The sequence below is a fragment of the Lissotriton helveticus genome, chromosome 10 (assembly GCF_964261635.1).
Source record: "Lissotriton helveticus chromosome 10, aLisHel1.1, whole genome shotgun sequence".
NCBI classification, from domain to species: Eukaryota; Metazoa; Chordata; class Amphibia; order Caudata; family Salamandridae; genus Lissotriton; species Lissotriton helveticus.
The window spans coordinates 414,539,137-414,559,489 of record NC_136071.1 but is presented as its reverse complement, the minus strand read 5'-3'; the positions used below and the strand labels follow the sequence as shown (position 1 = coordinate 414,559,489).

At 46.0% G+C, this 20,353-nt stretch overlaps 1 protein-coding gene across 2 annotated transcripts in view; it reads left to right on the top strand.

Moving 5' to 3' along the window:
- RGS11 (regulator of G protein signaling 11) overlaps positions 1–20,353 on the top strand; it is a 2,073,835-nt gene that overhangs the window by 1,341,414 nt on the left and 712,068 nt on the right. For both annotated transcript variants that reach the window (XM_078664273.1, XM_078664274.1), the window contains exon 12: positions 16,885–16,998. In XM_078664273.1, coding sequence (XP_078520399.1) covers positions 16,885–16,998 — 114 coding nt within the window. The remainder of the gene's footprint in view (positions 1–16,884; positions 16,999–20,353) is intronic.

Below are 20,353 nucleotides of genomic sequence, written 5' to 3'. Positions count from 1 at the left end.
TGAGTATGCTCAAGTGAGAATGATAGAGTGAGAGTAAGAGTGAGTGCAAGTCAGTGAGAGTGAGTAGGTTTGAGTTAGGCTGATGAGGATTATGAATCCGAAACCGGTCCCAGGATGCTTGTTTCCGGTCCAGGGAAGACATGGCTTGGCAGTTCGGGCTGGACTGTTCCCATGAGGCACAGGGTCAGACTGATTTGCATATGGCCATGTCTAAACTGGGGTGGCTGAGTGAGCTAAAGAATGGTGATGGATTAAACCCAGATCAGTTGACTGGGGGTGAGTGTTTGATTTGCTCAAACGCTCCGTCCATCATCTCCTTTTGTATCGCTTTGTTCGCCCTAAGTGTGGCAGGGTATGCTCAGACGTGAGTCCCTTGCTCACTTGGCCACTGGATTCAAGATAGCCTGGCTGATGAGGATTATGAATCCCAAACCGGTCCCAGGATGCTTGTTTCCGGTCCAGGAAAGACATGGCTTGGCAGTTCGGGCTGGACTGTTCCCATGAGGCACAGGGTAAGACTGATTTGCATATGGCCATGTCTGAACTGGGGTGGCTGAGTGAGCTAAAGAATGGTGATGGATTAAACCCAGATCAGTTGACTGGGGGTGAGTGTTTGATTTGCTTAAACGCTCCGTCCATCATCCCCTTTTGTATCGCCTTGAGTTAGTTTAACAATGAGTGACACAGTGTGAGTGAGTGTAAGATTCAATGCAAGAGTGAGAATGAATGAGTACAAGTGAGTGATAAGGATTGTGAGTCAAATAATCTAAATTAATATGAGTGAGATAGTGGTGTTATACATGCAAGCCTGCTATTGGGACCTGGCATACTAGAGTTAATACTTGATATTTGGTACATGCATGGCAAAAGGCTGGCACAGGCATACTTGAGGTGATTCTTGGCATAAGGAAAGACAGCTGTGGCAAATGGGATGGGGACAAATATGAAAATATGCTGACCCTATCATGGTAGAGGTACATCTTGACATGAGGGTCACTCATGGTACATGGATAACATTAATTGCAACCTTCCAGAACTGGCATATTTTATGTAATTGTTTGCATAAGGGAGCATCCATTTGAAACCAGGGGCACCCATGGCATAATGCTGGCCTTGGCACAATGGAAGTAATCTTTGGCTATCAGAGCCCATTTTTCAGAAAAAGGGGCGCAACTCCTGTGGAATGTCAGGGTTCATTGCCTTGGGACACCATGAAAGGACTTTTATTTTTGAACAAGTGCCCTTTCATATTCCGTTGCTTTTTAGCATATTTATGTGAAATGTTTGCTTTAAAATGCACTATCAAAAGACCTCTGGTTTGTTTGCAATACATGTAGAGCACATATTGTATTGCACCCCACCACTTTTAAAAATGTTGTCAGCACATTAATATAGGTGTAGTCAAAAGAGAAAGTTGTATTGTATTTTTAAATTAATGACACAGTTATGATGTACATTCACTGATGTCAATCATTGTGATATCATCTGGGTTAAGGTCAAGTAGCATCACTTGCTGGGAAAGTTCAAGGTCAAAGGTCATATGATGTCACGTATATTGATTCAAAATAAGGTCAAAAGGTATGTAATGTCAGTCAGTCAGAATAACTTTATTTTGCCAACTCAATGAAGGCATAAAAAGTGCTACATGTAAAAACATTCCACAACATTACAATAACGTTAAAATTCAAAGGATTATACAAAATTTCCACATTAAAAAAGTATACATACATAGTTAATAACACAATACAATACATTGATTCCTCTTTTAGAGATAAAAAGTCAGCAAATTGAACGTCTCTTTTTTAGGGCAGATAAAAAGAAAGACGCCAAGGATAAACATGTAAGAGGGTCAGATAATAGCTGCAGATAGTAAAGGGTCACACAACACTGTTTAAAATTCATGTTGCGCATGAGGGGATAAAAAAACTTTTCCTTTCATCACGATAAAATGTACTGAAAAACATTAATTGCATATCATCATCAATAGCTTTATTTCGACAGCTTGTGTCATAAAAGCATTGTTTAACGTTTATACAAAAGATAAAAACATAGATTCCTATTAACAAACCTTTAAGTACAACAAGTTTACTAGGGATGTGATTACGCAGCATTTAAAAAAAAAATTAAAAGACTAGAGATAAGGCAAATAGAGCTAAAACATCATGCCATGAAATGTGTTTACAGATTAAAACAAATTCGTACCCTAACAAGTACCCAAGATAGATAGATATAAAATGGCGAAGGTAGAAACAATATGTAACACAGTTCCTCACGGCCATTTTGTATAAAGTGCAAGTGTTATGTCCATCGTGAGAGAAGTTCTAAATTAAAAACAGCATAGAACTAATCTACAGAATTATTAAATAGGACATCACATTTTTATTGCCACATAGATGGAGCAAGGCCTAGGGTAGAGTCACCCCTCGCAGAGCTTTGTGCCTAAGTAACCAAGCATGACTCAAAAACTTGGCCACCCCACAAGAAAAGAGGACACAGGCTCAGATTTTAAAATGTGGAGGGCAACCCGATAATCACGTGAGCCCATGCCATTGCAAATGTGTCTCAGCCAATTGGATGTAGCAATCATAATAGGCTGGGCAGGCGAACATGACATGGGCAACACTCTCCAGCAGGGCTCCACAATAAGGGCAGCTTTCTGTTCTATTGTTAGCTGAGTGCCACTTTGATGTAACAGCATTAACAGGGAGCGAGCCAAACCTAAACTAGATATATAGAGTCCTATCCCGTGGGACCTGAATCACATCCAGGTAAGGCTCTAGTCATCTGGTATGCTTGGCCATGAGGAATTTGTCTGTTAATCTCCCCCTATCTGGGTAGCTATACTCCTGTTGGTCAACCCAATCCCAATAATGGCGCTTAAGATCCTCCTTGCTCGGGGGGATTTGGGTGTCCCAGTACTCTTTAAGGCCAAGTCATATCATAGCTTTCTTTACGCACGCTATCCATTTAACCCTGTGGCCTACATCTAAGTTCGATACCTCCGTTAGGGCTGCAGCGTAGTTGGCAAGTTTAGAGGTACGCCTCAGCCGAGCCCAGAAGAGCAATGGGTGGTGCTTGAAGATATCCTTAATCGACCGTCTGCCTATCATTTTGTATGGATCGCTCATCACAAGTGAAAAATGGGAGATCGGAAGCAACACAGATATTACATATATAGGAATATAATTTCAGTGGAATCTCACCAAGATATACCTGTGTTGTAGATTAGTGACAAACGATAGATATGTTGAGTTTATATCTATTTGCATTATGCTAGGGGCTGCAGGTATGTTTTAACTGTTGACAGCTTGGCATTTAGAGCCTCCCTTCTTGTCTGTAAATTAGATAGCAAATGAACTTTCAAATCATTCTTAGAAATGGACCAACAGGTTGTAGGGTCTACAAAGAGATGATGTACCCCAGCTGCTTTTCAAAGTAGATTCGACATATGGTAGCCAGGTGATATTACCCACCCCATCTAATTTCAGAACGTCATTTATAATGTCTCTTGTCAGTGAGAGGGTCTCCTTTGGCCATATTGAGTACCACAATAAAATAGACGCCACAGAGATTTTATCGGTAATTTAAGGGGCTCTCAATTCCATATGGCACTTAAAATTGGCGGCTGACTTTGGCAGTGAGAGTAATTTTTTTTATAGTTATCTTCAATAGATAGCAGTTTTGCGCAATCTCTGGTTCCCCAAACAGCTGCTCCATAAGTGATAGCAGATATCGTCTTTGCTTCATATACAGGTTTTAGACTCGTTTTTTAAATAAATTTAGTTAGGGCCCCAATATTCTTTTCCATCAGCATCCCTCTATTTACAATCATGTTTTGCCAGTTAATTTGATGGTCAAACATAATCCCTAGGTAGTGAAAAGAATCAACAACGCCCACCTTTCCCTCTTCAGTGTTAATTTGGGGCAGTTTCCGCTGTTTTGCGCCTGCCAATAGAATTAAAGATTGTGCGAAATTAACTTTCATATCCAGATTGTTCATAAATTGTATGTATTCCAACACTAAACGACGCAGCGCATTACTGGTGCGGGCTAGAAGTACTGCGTCATCTGCATATAATAGTATTGGTACCTGTATTGAATTATTATAAGGAACATCTGGAGTAGATCCCTGCGGGGCAGATTCTACGTCATTGGAGTAGAGTGCAAATAGAAGGAAGGCGAGAGCACACCCCTGCCTCACACCTCTCGCAATTTTAAAATACCTGGTACACTCACCACCATTTCCATAGCGGACATAGGCTGAGGCACCTTATTACAAGTCACAAATAATATTAATATTACTGAGGTCGGGGGCGTGGCTTTGCACCGGCTGTAATGGCCGCCTGATCTCGTAGCTCCGACGACCCTACCCCTTTGCCTCGCTACAGCCGCACACAATCCGCTGCTTCGCACGGATCTCCGGTGTCCGCGAGCTCCCCTGATCGTGCCGCACACAGCGGTCTGTCTCCGGCTCCTCCACGTCCAGCAAGCGCCGAGAAACGACTCCTGCCGGAGCGGGCCGGGAGAGGGCCCGGAGGGTGCGTGACTCGCGGCCGGCGTGCCGCGCAACGACAGTCCCCGGCTTGAGGCCTTGGCTCAGGTGGGGCGCGCCTGGCGCGGCGGAGAAAACCTGTCCTCCGCTTCACGGAGCTCACTTGGGGGGGCGCACGGGCCACGGACCTTGGCCTGGAGCCGGTAGGACCACTCCGGCAACGTTTGGAGGCGGGGAGCTGCGATCCTGGCACACCGGAGCGCGCCCGACGTCATACACGTGGCGCCCGGTCAGTGGGGGACGAGTTGGGCCGGGGGCCCCCAGGGAGGTGCAGGCGGACGCTCTGCAGCAGTGGCGAAGGGGCCTGAGATGGTGACGGAGGCCTGTGAATGCGCCCGGGGCGCTGCAACAGTGGCAATCAGACCTGAGGAAGTACTCGGACCTCGTGGAGCCCTACCGGACGATCGTGTTGCCTCTGCCGCGGCTGTGGTGGATCACCTGGGCCGGTATACCGCTGAGATCCCGTTTGGCGGGAAGGTGTTGCCCTGTGGCCCGCGCAAGTCGCATCGCACTGCCCAGCCTTGAGGGCGCTCTCTCGGCCCGCGGACTTGTCCCTCTGCCCTGGCGATCCTCCCCCCATCACCAGTCCAGGTGGGGGGCTGAAACCACGAGGGGCTTCGACACCTGGTTCGTGGTGAGCGCCATCCTGACCTACGGATCGGCCTCTCGACACCGGCTCCATCATGAGGCCTAAGCAGGGCCAAACCGCACAATCGGACAATCTGGATAAATACACGGTGCAGAGGGGTGCACCGCGTACAGAGACGCCCGCGAGCGGCCAACAAAGTCCACAGGAACCCTCTCTGGCCAGTATCATGACGGCTATTCAGGGACTGGGCACCACCCTTGAAACCAAAATCGACAAGATGGCCATAGAGGTGAACCTTCTCCGGACCAATCTCAACAAAACGTCGGAAAAGACCAAGGCCAACAAAACCGACATAGCGGACCTGCGGGCGTCCACTAAACATCTGGAACAAAGGTTGAATGACTTGGTCCATCAACATCGCCAGATGGCACTACGGCTGGACGACCAAGAAGGGAGGGCCAGAAGGAGTAACATACGCCTTGTTGGAGTTCCGGAAGACCTCGAGGGGCCTAGCGTGGAGCTGTTCGTGGAGGAACTCATCCTTCACCACCTCAAGCCGAAACGCCTGTCTACCATCTTCACAGTCGAGCGCGCGCACCGGGCACCTATCCCCAAACCTAAACCGGGGGCACCACCACGGACTATTATAGCTAAAATCCTCAACTACAGAGACAGAGACGCCGTCCTTCAGGCGGCCAGACAATCTGGGGATCTGCTGTATGAGAACGCCGTGATACGATTCTTTCCAGACTTCACCCTCCAGGTACAGCGTGAGAGAAGGTCGTTTTCGGGCGTGAAAGTGGCACTCCGGGAAAAGGGTCTCAAGTACATGATGTTCTTCCCCGCAAAACTGAAGGTGCTCAAGGGAGGAAAGTCCTTTTTCTTCACGTCGCCGGCGGAGGTGCCGGACTGGATTGACAAGGAGGTGGCCTCGATGGGCGAGGGAGCAGAGGCCCAGAACTGGAGAGACACTCAGACTGCATCTCCGGGCTCTGCGACCGGGAGATCTGATCGAGATGGCCAAAGTCTACGCTCATGGAGATCCCACTCCGCAAGTCCGAGCTGAAGGACACGAGAGAGAAACGCCAGAAGACGGCCTCCACGAGACTCAAGGAACTGATAAGTGTCCCTGTATTGTATAGTTATGTTGCCCAAACTCGTAGATTTTGCCTGGGGGGTTTGTTGCCTATAAGATATTACTGACTAACTATAGACACTGGAATTCTGAGTTGCAGGACTTAAGTACTGTCCTGCTGTGAGGCGGGGGTGGCGGGGGGGACAGGGCCAGTACACGCTTCCCGTGACAGGTCCTCTACGGGGGGGGTGGATAGTTCACTGTTGTAGTTTACTCTTCGGGGGTGTCTCTGGGGCGAAAGGCACTCTGCTAATTGGGGATGTGGGTAGATCTAAACCCGCAGAGCAGGGCGGCAGGGAGGGGGGATGGTACTCGGGGAGTTGGGGTGGAGGGTAGGGAGGGACGGGGGGGGGGTTGGGAACAGTTGGGCACCAGAGAGTTCCATTCACGCTGTACTGATCAAAGATTGTATTGACGATGGATGTTGGGGGGGTAGCGGGGAGGACGGGGGAGTTGGGGAAGCTTTACAGTCATGTGTAGTCAGCACTATCAGAATTGATCCGATTGCCAGAATGCAGAAGCGAGTCATGTCACACAGCAACGGTTATGGCTAGGAAATGGGAAAAAAGCCTCAAGGTTCTGAGCTGGAACGTTAACGGATTAGGAGACAGGCTCAAGCGCACCATAGTCCTGAGATTTATTAAAAGGTACCAGCCGGACGCAGTCCTGCTGCAGGAAACACACCTCATGGGTAACACATGTCAGGCCCTCAATAGGTGGGGATACACCCTTGCAGTCCACTCCGGCTTTACTTCAGGCTCCAGGGGTGTCGGGATCCTGCTGCGTCGCTCACTACCCTTCCACATAGATCACACAGACTCGGACCCACAGGGCCGCTTTGCAGTGGTGTCAGGCAGATGGGAGGGCTATCACCTTAACCTACTCTCAGTGTACATCCCGCCTGGCCTGCAGACTCAAGCATACACTGATTTGGGCACACTGCTTCTCTCCCTCCCGGATGATCAATTGGTAATGGGAGGAGACTACAACGCTGTGGTGTCGGGGACCCTAGACAGACACCCCCCACGAGACATACCACAGGGGCAGAGGTGGCTGGCGGATTTCCTGGACGCCTTCGGGCTCACGGACGTGTGGCGACTACTACACCCCGCAGATACTCACTTCACCTTTTTTTCCGGGCCGCACAGATCATTCTCTCGTCTTGATTATATCCTCACTGTGTTGCAACAAGATGCGACGGTGCTTGAAGCTAAACACCTTACTCTTGGCATATCTGACCACTCGCCGGTTAGTACCCATATAACGTTCGGGACTAGACATGAGGGCTGCATTGCACCGATCAGCGCTTGGCACTTGAAGAATGAGGAGACTAGTGGGAAGCTATCTAAGTTCATTACCCAATACTTTGAAGATAACGTAGGGTCGGTTGACTCCCCTGTAACCCTGTGGGAGGCCTTTAAAACCGTGATCAGGGGGGAGGCGTTGTCAGCCATAGCAGGTAGGCGGAAAGATAAAGAAAAGCAGGTTGTCGCAGTGGAAGCGGATCTGGCAGTTTTAGAGAGAGAAGCGCGTGAGACTGGGGCGACTGACGTGCAACACCGCCTGCGGCTAAAGACAGCCGAATATAGGGACTTGGTTACACAAGAAGCCAAGACGGCAGCCATGCATAAGATGGGGAGGCTATATGACCAAGGCGACAAAGCTGGGAAACTTATAGCTTGGCTCGATAAAAAGCAACAGGCCAGTAAAGTGGTGCCGGAAATACTAACGGCCGCAGGGACTGTTGTAACTGAACCTCGGGAGATAGTGGCCGAATTTGCCCGGCACTACAAACAGGTATACAGCCGTGAGTCCGACCGCCCGGAGGAGGACTCGGTGGCCCTCCTTGCGGATATCCGACTGCCTTGTCTGTCGGAGGAAGACCGGACTATCCTTGAGAGCCCACTTGAGGTCGCTGAGCTCCAACGCGCTGTAGCCGACCTTCGCCCGGGGAAAGCCCTGGGACCTAACGGCCTCCCAATAGAGCTCTACAAGCTGAAACCAGATGCCCTCAGCACCCACCTTAAACACATGTTCGATGTAAGTAGAGAGGCGGGAATGCTGCCTAGAGACCAACGCCTAGCAACTATAGTGGCTACACCGAGAGAGGGTAAACCTAGAGAAACCTGTACCTCGTACAGGCTGATCTCGTTTCTCAACGCGGAGCCAAAAATCCTGGCTAAAACATTGGCCAATCGACTTCAGCCGGTCCTCTCTGCCCTGGTCCATCTGGACCAATCAGGGTTCATGCCCCATCCCAACACCGCACTAAACATCAGACGCCTCAATGGGGTACTCGGGCAACGACATAGGCTGCAGGAAGATGCAGTTGTGCTCTCCCTTGATGCCACTATGGCATTTGACACCTTAGAGTGGCCATATATGATCGCGGTACTTCTTAAATTGGGCTTTGGGCCGAATTTTATATCCTGGATCCGTCTCCTAGACACTGAACCGCTGGCCCAGGTGGTAGTGAATGGTAAGGCATCCGAAGTTTTTACCCTAGAGAGAGGGACAAGACAGGGCTGCCCTCTCTCTCCCCTCCTATTCGCGCTCTCCCTCGAGCCGCTTGCGGCCTGGATAAGGCAGGACGGCTACCTTAAAGGGATAGCATGGACGGAGGGTTGGGAGGACAAAATCTCCCTATACGCCGACGATATCCTTCTTTACCTCTCTAGACCACGTAGATCTATTGTGGCGGCACTTGATATCTTTACGAGCTTCGGGCGAAACTCCGGATTCTGGATCAACTGGAGCAAATCTCACCTCTACGTACTCCGAGGGGACCCCCCGAGGCTCCCCACTAATTGTCCCATTGCAAGGGCGGAGGACGGATTCAGATATCTGGGAGTCTTTGTCTCCACAGACAAGGCTCTACTATACGAGAGGAACCTACTGCCACCTCTGAAACGACTCCAACGTGATGTTAAATCCTGGCGGCAACTCCCACTGTCGTTGCTGGGCAGAGCAGCCCTCTTCAAAATGATGGCGCTGCCCAGATTTCTTTACGCATTACAGAATTATCCAGACCTAGTACCAAACACATACTTTGCAGCGGTTGAAGCGGCGCAGCGCGACCTCCTATGGGCAGGGACGCCTAGGATAGCATTACACAAACTCACGTTGGGGTGGTATGACGGTGGAATTGCCCTCCCCGACATCCACAAATATTACTGGGCTGCCCACCTCTCAGCGATTAACCACGGTAGATATAGTGACGGAAATGACCCAGGGTACGGGATGGACAGGTGGCTACTTCCTGGGGGGAACTACGAGATCGCACTCTACTCTAAACCGGGTAAACACCAACTCACGGGACCGACCAAACACTCAGTACAGATATGGCACACTGCTCAGCGGAAAATGGGATGGTCGGGTGTCCTTACTATGGCCACTCCACTATGGGCGTCCGAAAAACTAGGCAACCTGGGATGCACCAAGGGGTTCCGTAACTGGGACCTGATAGGGATCTCACGGATCGGAGACATTTGGGGCCCTACGGGAATCCACACGTTTGCCCACATGCAGGACACGTATGAACTAGCCCCTACAGAACACTTTAGGTACTTGCAGGTGTGACATTCCCTGCAAGCGAATATTCAACCAGACACCACACTGCCTCAGGCCTCCCCACTCGAGGACAGATTACTTGATGGGCACATACCAGATCACGCCATCTCTCACACTTACAAAAAGCTAATTAATAACCCCCCCGACATGCTCCTTCCCCTAAAAGAGAAATGGGTCGCCGATGGGCTAGAGATAGACGAGGAAGAATGGATGTGTGCTCTTGCCTCCCCTAGGGAAGTGGCGATTTCGGCCAGACTGCGTTTAATCCAATTAAAGATTTTGCATAGAGTGTATATTTCCTGTACCAGGATACAAGCTATGGGGCGGGGAGGAGAAGGACTCTGCAGAAGGGGATGTGGAGGGAGAGGCACCTTCTTCCATATACTGTGGGACTGTCCGAAGGTGCAAAGATACTGGAGACGAGTGGTGCAGTGTATGCGGGAGGTATGGGAGGTGGAGATCCGATTAGAGGCCAAGAGATGCCTCCTGAACATTTGGGAGCCCACGGACCTGCCTTCAAAAGGGAAGACATGGGTGACACTTGGGCAGATGGTGGCAAAAAGAAACATTGCTAGACTGTGGGTAGCCCCTAATCCACCAAAACTTATAGACTGGAAAAGTGACATGGACTGGTGCATGCTGCAAGAAAAGACTGTATTTATAGCGAGAGGATGCCCCCGCAAATGGGGAGAGATCTGGTCCAGCTGGAACGTCTATAGGGGCAACTTGTGTGAGCCTCCACATGTCCCGCCGCCCGGTTCAGAAGACATAGACTAAAATGTTTTTCATATTGCTATACGTGCAAAAATGTATACATTTCAAATGTATTTCTGGTGCTGTAACAGACTCACACTGACTGCAACTAAATGACTGTGATTGTTTCTTTACTGAATAAAAAAGAATTAAAAAAAATTAATAATACTGAGGTCAATCCCCATTATCTCCATGATCTGCCACAGCCTAAGCTGCGCCACGCAGTCAAAAGCGGCGGACAGATCCATGAAGGCAAGATAGAGATTGCTTTTTTTGGCTGCCGTGTGTTTTGCTATAATTAGACTCAGGTTCAGGCACTGATCCACAGTGCCTTTTCCTTTTCTAAAGCCAAACTGACATAGGATTATGTCACTTCTGCTACAACTGGCATGTTGGTGGATTGAAGTACATGGAAAAGTGGAGACAAATGGAGAGGACAGTGACGTTGGGGTAAAAGAAATAAAAGGAAACGAGACTAAAAGAACGAGAGGAGTGTGAGGGGAAGATATAGGTAAGTAGAAGGAAGAGGAATTTGAGAAAAGGAAAGAGACTAAAAATGAGCAGAATGTAGGAGCAAAAAGAGGCATAGGTAAGAGAAGGTACAGACAAAAGTATGGGGAGAAATGTAGAGAAGAAGAGACGTGAGGGCAAAATAAGAGAGAGGTGGGAGAGAAGGAGGAGACAATGGAGTGGATGGGGATATAGGAAGGTTAGCAAAAGTATGTAGATAGGAAGTGGAACAGTTGGGAAAGGGCAAAAAAGTAAGAGAGAAGGGCAGCGAAAGAGAGTGAGATGATTGGAAGCAACAGTGTAGATAAAAGAGAAGAGAAAGGGAATAGTGAATGGCAAAAGAAGGAGGTGGTAGGAGTTTCCCGATGTGTAACATACGAGGAATGAGCAGTGCCTCATATGTTCCTTGTGGTACATTATTCTAGGGCCTTGATCTAAAGGTTGGTTATGTGGTGTCTTCATTATCTGGTTAAAGGCTTAAATCTAGAAGTGAATACACTGGTGGAATTTCTTACATTAAAGGGCTATTACTCTGGAGGAAATACTTAGTGGTGTAGCCAGTGTGCTTTGGACCCTAGTGCAAGAAGGAAAATGAACCATCCAGGCCACTGTTGGAATTGTTAAATACAGCAATTCAGTAGATCCTTCAAGCCTCCATGCCTTTGTGCCACTGCACCTGCTGCACCAATGCAAGCTATGAACCTTCAAATACTACCAGGAACTCTCAGTGTCAAACTTGGATTTTCCAGAGTTCTAGAATGCGGATCCATGCTACTCTAGCCTGCCTCTGTGACCAATCCCTGGGACCGACGTTTGATAGACCAAGATGCAGCAAGAAAGTCTGCAGATTTCAGCTTGTGCATATTCTGCCTATCTGTGGGTACCAGGATCTACGTCGTGGCAGATATAAATTCTGATGTGCTTATATATTCACTTATTATTCTCACTTCCCCAGGCACAACAGGTATTAAGGTTTCTTTGGGCCCATAACATGTCAGAAAAAGTGATCATTTCAGAAAACTTTCTCTATATGGATATGTCTGCTTTGTTCCGCTCATATTAAAATGTCAAATGACTGAAATCACATATAAAAACACACTAGTAACATGGACCTGTCATAAATGAGAAAACTTAAAACATGGCCGCTATGAGCACACTGTTTAAAATTATGGTTAAATGCTACTTTATAATCAACTAATTAAAACTTCAGATGTCAAATATAAAACAGTTTAAAATGTAAAATGTTACTTTTAAAATCATAACCTTGCAGTTATGAACATCGCCTCGAGCTTCCAGAGACCTTGTGACCCCTATCATTGTCTCTGCCTCCTCAAATTTGCTCAGTCAAACCATGGCCGACTGCAAGCAAACCAATCCATGGAGTGCAGACTTCAATATAAAGCCCATTCAATCCAAGTTGTTTGCTGTTTATTAACCAGTGTGATTGGCCTTATAAAAACGAATAGTTTGCAGAGAGCACAATTGCAATATGTGCATATGTGTTGTGCACACCAATCATTATGTAATGTTTAGAAAACAGTATATTATTTATACAAAAACCTATACGGTGCTTATAAATCAAGGTGTTATTCATGTGAACAATACAATGATGCATGTCAACCAGTACTTTAAACAACCAAGCCAATATGTTAAACATACAAACCAGTATGTTAAATATGAGAGCCAGAACATCATGCATGCAAATCAGCATGTAACCTTTTAAAACCAATTGTTGAACATTGTAGCCAATATGTTACACACATAAACTAGGACATCACACCCTATATAGCTTGTGTATGAGTCATAGTAATCAGTATGGTATTAATGTAAACCAGCCTTTTTTTGTATTGGACCAAGTATGGCATGCATGCAAACCAGCATAAAATACTTTCAAACTGACCAACAACCAATATATCACATTTACAAATCGTGCAGATGCAAGTGGGTGTTTATTCCAAGTGTTAATGACACATTAAGTTCAGCCAACGTGTTTCGTTCTCTCCCTGAGAACTTCATCAGGGCCAAAGTAGAATTCAATGTGCAACAGTCTGCATTGAATTCTACTTTTGGCCCCGATGAAGTTCTCAGGGAGAGAACGAAACGCGCTGGCTGAACTTAATGTGTCATTGGAATTGGGAATCAAGACTTTTCAAATTGCAAGAGTATCTTAGACTTCTATTCCTGACGCACACCCACTTGCAGCTGCAACTTTCATGATCTGGAACGCAGAGGCATTGCGTAATGGCTGGTGCCGGGGTTTCAGTGTGCAGGAACTTTGAATTTGGGAAACTGATATGAGGTGCAGAACCACAAGTCTGCCGTTTAAGCTTTGCTCTCTTTGTTACAAAACAACAGTGTGTTATGTATACAAAAATGCAATTATATGAGTTTGCCATTCTATTATGAATGAAATGCTTTCAAACAAATAGACTAAATATTCGGTTGAATAAATTAGACACAAAAACCAGAACATTAAAACAGTAAACCAATATAGTATATATATGAAGCCATTCAATAAACACTGACACCCAAATATTACTCTCGCAAATCAAAAAGATATGCACGTCAGTCAGTTTGCTATGAATACAACGAGTATAGTATGGGAGAAAACTAATACACTATGCAGTAGCTAAGCTAATAAGTTAGACGTGTGTATCTGTGTATTACCCATGCGCAGCACTAGAATATGCATGCACACCATAGTATTTAATTAGTTATGAAGAAAAACCAATCGAGTATGCCTACCAACCAGTATTGTGAATTAAAGATACAAAGCAGTATGCTGTTGATATATACCGGTGTATTCAGAACCTTTAAACCGTATGCTGTGTCACGCAAACCAATGTGCCTCATCAGTGTGTCAGTAACTTACCCAGCATTAACCGCATACAGAGTAATCAGACCAGTGTTCCTGTATACCAACCAGTATCGTGCATGTAAACCAATTCAAGTTGTGTGAATCAGTGCAGTGTGCAGAAAGGCACATCCAATAGTTTTCATACATAAACCAATCTGTTTGCTATGTGAACCACTGTGAAGAATGTGCCAATATCCGTCTTATGTGAAGGAGCTGAATGTTGGCCTGTTTGGCAACTCAAAAATAATGGCTGAAGACTTGTGCGGCCTCCTTCAGCAAGTATTTGTATCTCACTCACAAGACCTTTAGTGATGACCTGTGGTATTATGAAGTACTTTGGAAAAGTGCTGATTGCAGTTTTTCACTCTCTTCATTGAACACATAGGTATTTAAACTTCTGCTTTCACCATGGCTGAAATTACAATAATTACAATTTGAATTTTGTTTGTTCCTTGACCTAGTCCTTTTCTTTTCTTCCTTCATCCATCCTCTTTGCTCTAGTTTCTTGTTGCTCTCAATCATCACTGCATTTCTTTACATCTCTCTTGTCTCGGCCCTCATCTCAATTTCTCCATACGTGTTGCACTAATAATTCCTTATGACACTTAGGGGCATGTTTACCGAAATGGTGGCACAGCGCAATGCAGAAAGTAACCTTGCAGTGCTGCCCCGAGCCACATGGAAAGGGTATGAATGTACCATATTTACCCAATATGGAGCATTCCTTTCCTTTTCCCCTGTGCTGGCGCCAGTTCGGCAGCCTAGTGCCAATGCAGGCACCATTGCACCGGGACATTGAATGAGATTTTCCCAATAGCTTCTAGTTATGGGCTGCACGTTCCTCTGTGAGCAATCTGCATCAGACATAGAAAACAGGAAATGCCTTCTTGGATTGTTTTCATACTGGAAGGTATCCCTTCCTGCACATAAACAATCCTGCCCATAATGCAGGCACCCTTGGAACATGGCACAACAGAGCCTATGTTGGCGTTATGCAGCCACAAGTGCGCCACCACTGGGAGAGAGCTGAAGAGCTCTATATCTTTGTAAAAATTGCACTTTTCAGCACTCTTCTTTTCACGCAGGTAGTTAAATTCCTACACTGCTTTGCGTAAATTCCTAGTAAATCTTTCCCCTAAATCCATCACCAAGTCATCTCCAGAAGGGAGATTATAAATCCCCACTGTGTCAGAAAATGTAATAGTCGCAAGTGCTGCCAGGAGAATTGTCTGCAAGGTCTTTGAATACACAGGAAGCATCACTCACAACCTGTATGTTGAATAAGTGGCAATTTTAATGATTACAGTATAAGAACTCATTTGCAGATGGCCAGCATGTTGCAAAATGAGTATATCAACACAACCTACAACATGTACTAATTGTGCAATATGATAAAAACAAGTTTAATTTGTTGTGACTCCTGCTGTGAGCTAGAAAAATACATATATTGATTAATTTGTAAGAACATCAGATTTAAAATCTACAAAGAAATGGGGTAATGTTCTTTGTGAAACTCCCCCAGCTACTGCAATTACTCCCTGGTAATATTTAGAAGCTAAAAGGTGTATGTATGCACTTGTGCATTGGGTGGGATTGCATTACTTCTCTCTGTCGGTCATTCTAAAAGTGGTTTTAAATCAGCAATTAGATCAACAGTAACCTAACTACTAGCCAATATTTGTCACAGATCTTCACCTCTGTCTCTTCAAAAAGGGTTATCCTAACCTTAAAAATCCTTTCCTGTCCCCTCCTCTTCAAAACAGCCTGAATCCTCCCCGCCAACAGATTAAAAATGCCTTTGTGAAAGGTTCAGATGCATTTTGTGGCTGGTTATATAGGCTGCACCAAAGTAGAACCTGTTTCAAGTTGGTGGTAATTTGCAGATGCAAAAACGAAACTATGCGACTAGTCCAATTTGCAAATGCTTAATACATATAAATACTGAATCACAACTAGGATGTCTCTCATAGTGATTCGGAATTTAGAGTTGCTAAATTAGGGATTGAGGGCCAGATGTACGACCATTTTTTTCGGTCGCAAATGGGCAATCGGCCCGTTTGCGACCGCAAAATAGGTCTGCCCAGAAACAGATAGGTATAATTTTTCTTTTTTAAATGCATCACATTTTTCTTGAAGGAAAACGGGCTGCATTTTTTAAAACACTGCTTTATTTAAAAAGCAGTTACAGACATGGTGGTCTGCTGACCCCAGCAGGCCACCATCCCTTGGAGTGCTAGCCATTCCCAATGGGGTTTCACTTGCACCTGCCTCATGAAAATTCATGAGGCAGGCAATTTGCGAACCGATTAGGAAGAGCAAACAGTGTCTGAGGGACTGTTGCAAATCCCAATTTGAGAGTCGCAAAATTGCAAGCCGCAAATTGGAAGGGTCGTACATCTGGCCCTATGACTGTTTGCCGAATCGCTAAAAGTTTGTACATCTGGCCATAAGAAAATAGTAAGACGATGCCAAGCTCAGGAAACTTTTAAAGCTCTGAAAATTCTCCTCCTCCAGCAAGCGTTTGATTGATTAGCAGCTCACACTCGCTTAGCAACACTTAGTTTCCACTGCAAATTATGTTTAAATGATAACTACAGAGTGGTTCCACTTATTTGTGCAATACGTCATTTCAGTTCTTTAAACTAGTCTGTGGAGCATATGATGCTTCACAAATAACCCCAAAATATACATATACATACAAAAATACTATCTGCAATTCAAATGGTACTTGTAAAGAAAAATATTAAGATTCTTGATTTCAAAAGGTACAGCTGCAGAATTTTGTGGAGTCTCCGGTTTTCCTATTGACTGTTTGTGATAAGGCTTACTTAAAGACCACGGGTGATGCACAAAACATATATATATGTGGTTTGATACTTACATTTTTGTATACCATGTTTCTTGTGCCCAATTTACAGGTTCCTGAAGTTTTGTGAGCAGTACCTGCCGCATGATCCTATTATGGCTGGCTGTCTACCGAGCAACCCATGGATCACAGATGACATCATGCATTGGTCCATGAACGCACCCCTGTACGTAGCATTGACAATTATTGATTGATGTTAGTGGTTGGTCAGATAGGCTGAAGGAATACTGGTATAATGTTTTAACTGTGGGAGGAGGTAGCAGGGCATATTAGGACATACACTCGTGTCCACAGACACAGGTCTGTGTAGTTTGACAGGATTGAATGTTACGGTTCATATGACTGTGTCTTGTGTAAAGTTTTGGTAGGATTCTTTACCAGTAGCTTGAAAATGATTAGAAGGTGGGTGAGGCAAAAGATTATTACAGCAATTTAGAGACCTATTTACTAATATTTGGTGCAATGCAACATAGCAAGCCAGTTTGCTGTTCGGTGTTAAATAGAGAGGGCAGGAATGCACCATATCTGCTAAGATATGGTGCATTTCTGCACTCCCTCTGGACTGGCGTCCTTGTTGCTGCAATGCGGCAACACAGGTATCCTTGCACCATGGTGCAAGGATGCCTGCGTTACACCCAGGATGGTCTTTGTGCAGGAAAGGTTTCCTGCACAAAAACAGTCTTCACATATCTCCACATTACACATCTCCTGGGAAGGAGTACCATTTTGATGCATCCCCAGGTTTATTAGTGTTAGTAAAACCGGAAATGTGCCAAACACCATGGTTGGATGTGGATGGATGTATGACGTTACAACGCATACTTTTAGCACGCATACCTTTACAACGCAATTTTTACAACGCAGGATCCATTACAACGAAGTACCATTACAACGCATTTTTTTACAACGCATATCATTACAACGTAAGTATTGGTAAGTATATAATATTTTTAAAAATGTAAGTAATTAAAATTATTATAATTTAATTTAATTTAATTTTAATTTAATTGTATTTAAAACCCAAACCTTGCCCTGAACCCTAAAAATACCCCTTTACCCAAAAACCCAAACCTTGCCCTGAACCCTAAAAATACCCCTTTACCCAAAAACTCAAACCTTGCCCTGAACCCTAAAAATACCCGTTTACCCAAAAACCCAAACCTTGCCCTGAACCCTAAAAATACCCCTTTACACAAAAACCCAAACCTTGCCCTGAACCCTAAACATACCCCTTTACCCAAAAACCCAAACCTTGCCCTGAACCCTAAACATACCCCTTTACCCAAAAACCCAAACCTAGCCCTGAACCCTAAAAATACCCCTTTACCCAAAAACCCAAACCTTGCCCTGAAACCTAAAAATACCCCTTTACCCAAAAACCCAAAACTTGCCCTGAACCCTAAAAATACCCCTTTACCCAAAAACGCAAACCTTGCCCTGAACCCTAAAAATACCCCTTTACCCAAAAACCCAAACCTAGCCCTGAACCCTAAAAATACCCCTTTACCCAAAAAATCCCAAACCTAGCCCTGAACCCTAAAAATACCCCTTTACCCAAAAACCCAAACCTAGCCCTGAACCCTAAAAATACCCCTTTACCCAAAAACCCAAACCTTGCCCTGAACCCTAAAAATACCCCTTTACCCAAAAACCCAAGCCTTGCCCTGAACCCTAAAAATACCCCTTTACCCAAAAACCCAAACCTTGCCCTGAACCCTAAAAATACCCCTTTACCCAAAAACCCAAACCTTGCCCTGAACCCTAAAAATACCCCTTTACCCAAAAACCCAAACCTTGCCCTGAACCCTAAAAATACCCCTTTACCCAAAAACCCCAAACCTTGCCCTGCACCCTAAAAATACCCCTTTACCCAAAAGCCCAAAACCTTGCCCTTAACCCTAAAAATACCCCTTTACCCAAAAACCCAAAACCTTGCCCTTAACCCTTAAAATACCCCTTTATTTAACGATATGCGTTGTAAAAGTACATGCGTTGTAAAAGTACTTGCGTTGTAATAGTATCCGTTGTAAAAGTATGCGTGGTAAAAGTTTTTTCGTTGTAAAAAATGTGTGGTAATGGTATTGCGTGGTAAAAAATGCGTGGTAAAGGGTGTATATCGATGTGGATACATGGGAACCACAGAGCTCCACCGAAAGCAGCATAACATGAGGCAGTGACTTGGGCTGCCTTTGCGTTACTACAGTCAAGGTGGCTCTGCGTGGCATAATAAATCTCACTTTAGGACTTGCGTTGCCCTAATGTCACCTTGCATGACGCAATGGCAACACAAGCCCTTGATAAATTAGCCCCTCGTTACTACAGTACAAATTGATATTATCAGCCAGGATGTATATGGGAAATACATTTTCATAGCTTTTTAATCCCAATGTATTGTTTCATTCATTCATTATCAGTTGGAAACTGCCATGAGGAGAGCTATGAAATGAGACTAACAAGTATCAATCAAACAATCAGTCATTTGTTAAGCGCACTACATACCCGCGAGGGTCTCAAGGTGCTGGGGGGAGGTGGGGGCCGCTACTGATCGAACAGCCAGGTCTTTAGTATCCTCCTGAAGGTCAGCAGGTCTTGGGTCTGTCGTAGGCTCAGTGGGAGGGTGTTCCATGTCTTGGCGGCGAGGTGGGAGAAGGATCTCCCGCCGGTGGTTGTTCTTAGGATGCGCGGGACGGTGGCGAGTGAGAGGTCGTTGGAGCGTAGCTGGCGAGTTGGGGTGTAGAAGGAGAGCCGTGTGTTGAGGTAGGCTGGGCCAGTCTTGTGGAGTGCCTTGTGTGCGTGGATGAGGAGCTTGGAGGATATCCTCTTGTTGACGGGGAGCCAGTGCAGGTTTCTCAGGTGGGGTGTGATGTGACCGTGTTGTGGTACATCGAGGATCAGTTGTGCCGAGGTGTTTTGGATGCGTTGTAGTCGATTGATGAGCTTGGTCAGGGCTCCTGCGTAGAAGGCATTTCCGTAGTCAAGTCTGCTGCTGACAAGAGCCTGGGTGACTGTCTTTCTTGTATCTGTCGGGATCCATCTGTAGATCTTGCGGAGCATGCAGAGGGTGTTGAAGCAGGAGGAGGAGACGGCATTGACTTGCTTGGTCATTGAGAGCGTTGAGTCGAGGATGATTCCCAAGTTGCGTTCGTGGTTGGTGGGGGTCGGGCTGCCCCCAGTGCCATTGCCACCAGGAATCGTCCCAGGCTGACAGGTTGGTGCCGAGGATGAGGACCTCCGTCTTGTCCGAGTTCAGCTTCAGATGGCTGATCTTCATCCAGTCGGTGACGGCCTTCATTCCTTCATGGAGTTTGGCTTTGGCGGTGATGGGGTCCTTGGTGAGGGAGAGGATCAGTTGAGTGTCGTCGGCATAAGAGATTATGTTGAGGTTGTGCTGTCGGGCGACGTGTGCGAGCAGGGTCATCTAAATGTTGAACAGCGTCGGGCTAAGGGAGGATCCCTGGGGTATGCCGCAGATTATCTCTGAGACTTTGGAACAGAATGGGGGAGGCGGACGGTCTGGGTTC